At 36.8% G+C, this 9,761-nt stretch overlaps 1 protein-coding gene across 1 annotated transcript in view; it reads left to right on the top strand.

The window, feature by feature from the left end:
• The window catches only part of Ppef1 (protein phosphatase with EF-hand domain 1), a 124,738-nt gene extending 115,513 nt beyond the window's left edge, over positions 1-9,225 (top strand). The window contains exons 15-19 of the mRNA XM_021153415.1: positions 1,094-1,236; positions 2,462-2,568; positions 6,489-6,652; positions 7,681-7,765; positions 8,620-9,225. Of these exons, the coding sequence (XP_021009074.1) occupies positions 1,094-1,236; positions 2,462-2,568; positions 6,489-6,652; positions 7,681-7,765; positions 8,620-8,819 (699 nt within the window). The 3' untranslated portion in view covers positions 8,820-9,225. The remainder of the gene's footprint in view (positions 1-1,093; positions 1,237-2,461; positions 2,569-6,488; positions 6,653-7,680; positions 7,766-8,619) is intronic.
• Positions 9,226-9,761: the final 536 nt, after the last annotated feature.

Here is a 9,761-nt window from a genome sequence, read left to right as displayed (position 1 = left end):
TCCTTGAAACTCTTTTGCCTCATGAGTGACTTTTAAGCCTCTTGGCTTGTCCAGTTGACTCGACTGGAGAGCATAGCATTTTACTAATTGTAAGCCAAGTCTCACATTACACAGTTGCAATTCCCACAAAAGGGCAAACTGAACTTTTCCTTACAAAGAATCCAGTTTGCTCTCTGTCTTCTGCAATTCCCTGTAAAAGACAGAATACACACAGCACACTTCCTTTCAACTCCCTGAGGAGGTGATCACTAGCAAGTTGCTTCCTGTGGTTAGTTTACTGATATTAAAATGGAATGTCTTGTTCTCCTCCAGTCATGCCAACAAGGCTGGAAAAGGTAAAGACTAGGAAACTGGTTCTTCTCTTCAGTTGCCCTGGGATGGTTCTTTTCTTTTTTTCTTTATAGTGAATAAAAATAAATAACAATGAATATAGGATCCTGTGGCATTTCCTTCTGTGCTGACACTTTAATGTTCTTAAGTCTATTCATTCATTTTTGGCCCATACTAATATAAATAAGGCACATATTATTTAGAATCTATTTGTAATTAGAAAATAGCAGTGGTTCATCAGAAGTGACGGACTCAAGTCAGGTTCCCTGTCACCAGCAAGTACTGTCTTTTCATATCCTGCCTACCATGCTTCCATAGTCCCATGCCATTAATTCTATGTTCTTAAAACATTTTTTAGGCAGCTTGGAACCCTCTAAATCTGTCATCTTTGTGGGAATGAAAAAAGAATGAGCTTCTAACTAAATTTTATTTTGACCCCTCAGATATCACAAGATAAGAAACTAGGGGATTTATCCTCAATGAAAAATTAGAATTTAGAAACTAAACATTAAAGAGAATTCTAAGATTTAGCACTAAAATAGTATGTAGGTGTTCAGGACCATACCCTGGGAATGTTGGGTGAATAGCAAGGAGTTAGTACTGGAGACACTGACTGAAGACTTTTACTTTCTCTCAAGGGAATCATATGAAATCATGTTAGACCTGGATAATTTGTCTTTTATTGAATGATCATTTGAGAGCTAACTTAATGAACTTGATCCTCTTTTTTTTTTTTTTTTTTTTTTTTTTTTTTTTAAATCAGGTCATTACTGTATTTTCTGCTTCTAATTATTATGAAGAAGGCAGCAACCGAGGAGCTTACATCAGACTAAGTTATGGTACAATGCCACAATTTTTCCAGTACCAAGTAACTAGTACATCATGCCTGAACCCTCTTCACCAAAGGTATATAGAGCTTCAATAATACTACTGACTGTCCGAGGGACTAAGAGCAATTCTGCCAGTGAAGGTTCTAGCCATCATTATCGAGTTGTCTGTTTCTTTAATTCTTTTAGTTTGTGCTGCATGCAGTTCCAGGTTCTGTTGTTAGGCTCACATATGTTTATAGTTGTTCTGTGTCCTACCATTATGAAACCTCCTCCCCTTTATTCGAGTTCCAGTTTTCATCTGTCTATTTTGTCGCCTATTAGCATGACATGCTAGCTTATGTGGTTGCTGGCTTTGTGTTTTGGTTTGTGCTTTTTGTACCTTCATTTCAAACTCGTACCTTTGAAACTTAAACTAGGTCTTCTGTGAGGTAACATATAGTGCGATCTTGTTTCTTTTTGAAGTTATCTAGTCTCATGATGTCTGTCTTAGTTGATTCTTTAATTTACTTAAATAAGCTGCTATTATTCATCAACTGCTATGTGCACCTGCCATTTTATGTTTGTGATATATAGATAATGTTTTGTATTGCCACACTGAAAACATTAAAAATAAATGAATCTTTTCTGAAATTGTACATTTCTTTTAAAAATGAGCTGACAACGAAGTTTATGTTGCCATAGTTGACTAAATGTCCTAGCATCAATCAAAAGCCTGTCTTTTCTATTGAATTATGTGCCCTGTGTTGCCTTGATTGTCCTCATGAGAGTTGAATCTGGGGTTGGAGGTTCCTATGATGCTCTGCTCATGTGCATATCTTCTTTTAGCAGTCACCACCTAGTTTGTTTCAGTTATGTAATGGTAAATTTCAATATCTCATAGAACAAGTTTCTTTTTTCTAAATAATTATTCACATGAGTCTCTCAAATCGAAGGAAAACTATCTGGTGCATGCATCAAAGTACAAGGAGGAGAACCAGCTCCACAAAGTTGTCCTCTGATCTGCACACACGTATGGTGGCATGCACACAACCCCCTCGCCATCCCTAATTGTCCAATAAAAAAGATAAAATGTCTAGAAAATGAAGTATACAAACAGCAACAGTGATGCTGATGATTTTAAAAATATCTAACAAATATGAAAATGCAAACAAAAATGCATACATTTACCATCTAACAACACAATACATATAAACATAGGCAATTCATGTAAAGTGGCAACTGGCATGTTGTAACACAGCACAGGAGAATGAAGCGGGCAGGGTGTTTGTAAATGCCGCTGAAATGCTGCTTTCTCGATACAGGATGAATGCTATGGAATCCAGTGCTTTCAAAATCCTAAAGGAAAAAATGATTTCACGAAAAACTGATCTCATCAACGCTTTCGAGCTCCGTGACCACAGTAGGTCAGGTAATAAACTCTTTAGCATTTCTCAACATGTCTGGCCATGTACACAGTAGGTTTTCTCAATATGTCTGGCCATGTACTCAGTAGGTTTTCTCAACATGTCTGGCCATGTACACAGTAGGTTTTCTCAACATGTCTGGCCATGTACACAGTAGGCTGAGGCAGGAGAATTACGAGTATGAGGCTAGCTTGAGCTACACGGAGAGGTTTTGTCTTAAGAAACAAAAACAAAGAGAAAGCCAATTATGACAGAAAGATGGTTTGACTCATGCATGAGAGCACAAATGAATGAGTAAGCACTGAAGGCTAGTTTACCCTGGTGTGAGGGCGAATGTTGCCCTAGCAATCATCCTGACATTAAATTCTAGCATGGTAGAAAGATAGAAAAGATGAAGTCAGGGTTTCTGTACCTTCAAAGTGGCTAAATTCTATAATGTTCCCAACTGCATCTTTGTGAAAAACAACCTTAATTGTAGCCATTAGTATATTCAGAGCTTAACATCAATTAGCATGAGCTTGCAATTAAGGAGTACTAAACAAACAAGGTGAGCTATGATGACTATGAGTCAATAAAACTAGCAAATAACAGAGCTAGTTCCACCAAGGAAATCAGCTGTTGGAGTTGTCAAATACAAAATATAAAATGTCTAAGAAACAAAAAGGAGAAAAGGAACAAAAGAGAACCATGATGTGTGTTTGAAATATTTGAAGTATGATTGGAAGAAGTATCAAATAGTTATAGCACTGTGGTTTGCTAAACTAGAGAGGAAGCAGAGTGGGTGCTACATACCTGTAATGCCAACACTCTGGAGATGGTGGCAGGAAATCAGGAATTAAAGGCCAGCCTGGGCTACATGAGGCCTTGTCTCAAAACAAAAACAAAACCCAAGAGAGTGAGACAATGTGCATGATGACTGTGTTAAAGAGAAGATTAGACATCTCTTCAAGAATTAGATGGAGAGATGAGAACTTCAAGGCTAGCCTAAGCAACACAGTAACCCCAAGGCTAACCTGGGCTATATAGCCAGACCTTGTCTCAGAAAACTGTTGTGAACAGCAAAATGAGAGAGGGCTTAACAAACATCTAGTGAGGATCAAAGTCTAACCTATCGGTGTACCAGAAAGAAAGAAACAGACTGTAAGGGAGGAAGGATGTAGGTAATATAATAATGTCTGAAGCTCTTCCAGAACTGAATGCTAGGGAGAACTAGAAACCCTGATTCTCAAGCAGGATATATAAAATTAAATCCACACTTGCATTCTCTTGTAATGACACTCCAGAGCAACCATAAAGAAGAAGACATTCAAATGCAGCAGAAGAAACACGTTACTACAGAGACACAACAGTTGGACTGATAGACTAATCAGCAACTGAGAAAAAAGTCAGTAGATAGTGGATCATATATACAAAGATTGGAAGTTATATTTACACAAATAGCAGGAAAACATTAACAGAAACACAGCTGGAAAGTACTCTGTTAATGGCAAACAAAGTAGACTCTGAGGAAATACATTACTAGACATGAAAAGGGGAGACTTTGTGATAGCAAACATTTAATTTGCTAGTCAAATTTGTTCTGCATGTTTATGTTGCTACTAATACGGCCTCAAAATATGCAAGACAGACCTGACAGGGCAACTAGCAGAAGCAGAAACCTCTGCCATCGTAGTGGGGGTTTTAATATTCCTCCCGCAGAAATCAAAGATTATCACTATAGAATACACTCATACCCTGACAGAGTGAGCAGTGCTATAGCTCAATCTAATCTAACCATAAAAACCATTTGGGGGATTCAGCATGGTGGCACATGCCTGTAATCCTAACATTCAAGGCAGAGGCAAAGGAATCATGAATTCGGGGACAGCTAACATATAACACATATTTTTGGTAATCAAAATATACTTTTGAATCATTGTACTTCTTGTAGTATCACAGAACAATTACAGTACAAATTATAATTTTCAAGCTCAGTGGTAATGGAACTTTAACATGAAAACTTTCCAGAATGCAAATCAGAGAACCAAGGCTTCTCTGAATGTATATATTTTTAAACAATGAAACCTTTATCAACTGATAAGAAAATAGTTCTTTGAAGAAACTGGTAAACAGGAGAGAGAGAGAAAGAGAGAGAGAGAGAGAAAGAGAGAGAGAGAGAGAGAGAGAGAGAGAGAGAACACAAATTAGAGAACACATATTCAAGTACAAATAACCAATGCTGAGATAGAAAAGGATGTTATTACATAATTTATAAACATTAAGATCATTAAGATATATTATGAAAATTTATCTATCAAAGAATTAGAACTTTAAATCAAATGGATGTATTCCTAAAATATATACATCTATACACACACTCTAAGCTGAGACAGAAATAAACCAAAAGTCTTAGTGACTCTGTAACTGTTAAAGGAACAGAATAAGGAAATTTGAGAGTTTCTGCAAGAAAGTCCTCTGCTTTCAGACAGCTTCATGCCTTAAAGAAAATAAGGAAAATCTTATAAAACTTCCAGAGAATAGGAACAGAATATGTTAGAAGTTCAACATAGACTTGGTGCTTAAACCTGACAAGAAAAAGACAATTATGGATAAATTTATATGAAAAAATTCATAAATTAAATAGTCAAATATTAGTATATTACAACCAAGTTTGGCATTTGATATGAATACTAGGAAATCCAAATTGTTTTGTCATTCAAAACACAGTCACTGTAATTCAACATTTAAATGAAAATATTGTATAATTTACCTAAAAAACAATTATATTGATAAATTTTACTCTAGTTTTATGGTTTAGTTTTCTTTGATTTAATTTTTTTTGATACAGGGTCTCTAAAACAATCTGGCCTCAAACTCCCTATATAGCTGAGGATGACCCTGAACTTTTAATCCTCCTGTCTCTACCACCTATGTGCTGGAGGTATGAGTTTTGTGCCACCATGCCCAACTTTTGTGGTACTGGGAATCAAACCCAGGGCTCTGTGGAGGTTAGACAAGTACTCTACCAACCGAGTTCCATTCTAAGATCTGTTAATGGTTTGTAAAAGCAGAGAATTAAGAATAAATTAGGTCATGACTATAATTCTAGCATTAGGGAGGTAGAGGCAGAAGAATAAAGAATTCAAGGTCAGCTTCATCACCATATTGTGTTCATGGTATGGGCACTGTATACACACACACACACACACATACACACACATATAGGCAAAACATTCATACACATAAAATAAGTCTGAACTTGAAAGAGAAACTATATGTATTTATATATAAATATTTACATACTTAGTAAAAAGACTAGAAATAATGGAATTGTTTATTTGAAATCATTTAAGTTCTGGGAAGGTGGCTCATACCAGGCAGAAAGGAAAAAAGGAGAATTCTAGGTTTGAAGGATAGCCTGAGTAATGTATTGAGAGTGTCTCAAAAGCCAAGGTTTGGCAATAGTGCTTGGCGGTAGAGTGCTTGCCTATTAGACAAACTAGGTTTGATCCCCAATATAAAGTTGCTCCAAATGAATACATATCTTCAATAATAAGAAAAATAAAAATATATGTGGTTTGATAACTTACAATGTAGTATTAAAGACAAAAACAGTTGGGAAAATAGGTAAGCTGATATGCTAAAATATTAAAAATAAAAGTCTCTTTTCCTGTGTTTTTAAATCTTCTGTAATATCTTATTTTGTGTATTAGGGAAAGAGAAAAAGTTCAATACTTAATTTGACTTTCCTATATGTGACAGTAAGATTAACAGACCATGAAAGACTTATTTTACATTTCTTCAAGGCTCTGGGACCTGGAAGGACAGATCATGGAAGAGAGCAGTGGGTCCTCATGCCTTAAAACCTCAGACTGCCCATTAGGTCTGAGAAAGAGCTTGCATCTTTATTTTGTAAAATTATGTGGTTTTTTCTTGTTGCTGTTAGGAAGGATTTCATTGGCCGAGTGGGCATTTTCTATGGAGAGCATTTTGGGGCTGAACTTACCATGGAGGTCTCTGAGTTCACACCTGGTAACCATTGATTCCAGCGGAAGTGTTGACTACATGTCCAGCTTTGACGATATTCGTATTGAAAAGCCTATGAAAGATGTGAGTGACATATTAGTTCCACCTAAAAATTGGATTGGTTCAATGTACCCTTTGGACAGCCTCTAAGCAACTTTAATGCTTTCAGAAGTTAGGAGTGGAATTACCTAATGAATGAGAATAGATGGGGGTGGGGTGGAAAATGTGTGTATTCTCTTTAGAATAGACAAAATAAATAATCAAAAGCTTTGTAAGCAAACCTATGTTAAACTTGATATTCTTATTATCAGTGCTATCTCCCAGAAGGGCACATATAACAACATAACAGCATTCTCTCATTAAAAATACCATTTAAATATTCAACATACATGTACAGATTTGCTGGTGTTCCCTAGAATATACTCAAGGTATTATGAGATATAAAATATCTTATTAAAATGGCAATACTGCAGGGACACTGATCAGATCCCATCATTAATTAGTTAGCAATTCATCAGTAATTAGTTATCATCTTGAGCTGATGGGAACTAAGACTTGGACGATAGATAATTTACTGGGAATGTGAGAAGACCAGAGAGAAGCATACAGGCTAGACAGGGAAATATCCATAGGAAGGCCTTGGATGGTAGGGACAGTTTACCATGGTGACTCAGATCATAGGCCTCTGCACAGAGGGTCTAAGATTCACGTCTCACTCAATAGCTGTCTTACCTCTAAGAAAATTGCCTTTTTCTTTGTCTTCTGTCCCTATTCTTTAAGACCATAGAAGATGAAATGGAATGACCAATGTAGAACTTTTCTGTAGATTTGCAATTGTTATTTCCTGTTGTCACATTGACTCTTTGTCCCTGCAAACACAAGAAGTCTTTAATCTGACTCAAAAAGGTTTGCCTTCTCATATGTAAATCGGTGACCTTAAGGTCTAGTTCAGTGGCATACATGCAAGGCCCTGGGCTTATTCCTTTGCATCAGAAAAAGATAAATAAGAAAGGAAAAAGAATTTGTGAGGTTATTTTGTATTTGTCACATTTGCTGAAATTAATCTAGACTGTTAATTTCAATGTTTAACACTTAGAAAATCTTTATTCTAGATGAAGTCCAATCTAACTGAAACTATGTACAGATACCGATCTGACCTGAAAATCATATTTAATATCATCGACAGTGATCAATCAGGTAAAGGAATGATGATTCGTTTGAGGGACTGACTGAAAACTTGGTTTGAATTTAACTTTGATATACAATGACTGATTTTCTAACTTAAAAATGCAGGTCTGGGAATATAGCTCAGTGGTAGAGAGATTGCCTGTTAGTATATGAGACTCTGGGTACCATCTTCAGCACCCTGCCACCACCCCAACCTCTGTGCAGAGACATTTGAATATGAAAAACTATCAATAGTGATCCATGAAAGTAAATCTTTGCATATTAAAACAGGCAACAGTGGGTCTATGAGATGATTCATCAAAAAACAGTGCTCGCTGCTGACCACTATGACCTGTATCCAGTCCCTGAGACTCACATGGTAGAAAGGTGGAAGGAGGAACTGACACTCTCAGGGTATCCTCTGAGCTCCATATTTGCACTATGACAATGGGCTATGTGAACACATGCACACATACACACACATGTGCATACACACAACATCATCTTAACTCCCAGGGAACTTTGTCCTGCTCTCATGTTGCTCTCTCTTCTGCCATCCTCCTCTGTGTCTTGCGTTCTTGGGTTTTAGTTTCTATGGTTTCTATACTACTTCCATCCATGCTCACTTGCCATTTCTTCACCATGCACTGTTTGTTTGTTTGTTTATGTTTTCCATTAGAGTATTCTCAGGATCTTCTGTAGCTGCAAATGTCATGCTGTTTCTCACATTTATGACCTTGTTCTTCTGTCTCCTTCAGTGTTTTGATTCTCAGGCATGTTAGTGAGCTGGTAATTGCTACTATTCAGTCAGTGTTGCTTCCCCTTCTCTTGCAGGTCACTCTTAACATCACCACTTACTACCACCTTTGCCTGTTTCCCTTTAGGTCTGATCTCCATGGATGAATTTCGGACCATGTGGAAACTTTTCAATGCTCATTACAAAGCTCATATTGATGATTCCCAAATTGATGAGCTTGCCAGCATAGTGGACTTCAACAAAGATGGCAACATAGACTTTAATGAGTTTTTAAAGGCTTTCTATGTAGTACACAAATATGATAAGCCAGGGAGCAGTCTTGCTTAAGATGAACAAAAACTTCTCCCAGCCTCCTTGAAAACAGATGACCACAAGTTTCAGTCTTAACAAAGGCCCCTTGAAATTCATAGTAGTAGAGAAAAGTAGACCCTACTTCACACCATAAGCAGATGCATCATGTGAGTGCTTGCAGTACTTATCAAACTGCTATTGGTAAGACTATGTTAAATAACAGTTGATGAGATTTACTTCGTGTTAGGATTGCCAGGGATAAACTGGGTTTGAACCTAGTATTGGTCTCAAATGATACCTAACTAGGAGATCAAAGACATTTAGAAACATACTGAAATGAATCTAGAGATCAGGAGAGAAACAATTAGGGGTAATATCTGTGAGTGGCTGAGGATGGGTGAATACTAAACTATTATTGAAATAAAATATTTCCATCATCAAACTGTAATTGTTTTTTGGAGAGTCCATAACCAGTGATCTTGAGTAGATGGGGAACCACCTTGAGGGTCGAGAAACATATTAGAATCTTGTGAGAGGGCTGGTGAGATGGCTCAGTGGGTAAGAGCACCCGACTGCTCTTCCAAAGGTCTGGAGTTCAAATCCCAGCAACCACATGGTGGCTCACAACCATCCGTAACGAAATCTGACTCCCTCTTCTGGAGTGTCTGAAGACAGCAACAGTGTACTTACATATAATAAATAAATACATACATACATACATACATACATACATACATACATACATAGAATCTTGTGAGAGAGCATGAGAACAACAAACCCCCTATTTTTCTTGTTTGCTGGAAATACGAAGTCAATATATTCATATTGAGCCCTATAATTAATATGGTCTGACAACTTGATGGATAAGACAGGGCCGTGGTTATATACTCTCTGTAGCTTATTCTGTTATTCTTATTACATATCAAACAACTGACTACTTTCCAAGGGTGAGGCTATATTTCATTATTTTTTAAAGCT

The sequence above is a fragment of the Mus caroli genome, chromosome X (genome assembly GCF_900094665.2).
Source record: "Mus caroli chromosome X, CAROLI_EIJ_v1.1, whole genome shotgun sequence".
Taxonomy (NCBI): Eukaryota; Metazoa; Chordata; class Mammalia; order Rodentia; family Muridae; genus Mus; species Mus caroli.
Note: the sequence above shows the minus strand (reverse complement) of the source record. Positions and strands in the feature narration are given on the sequence as shown.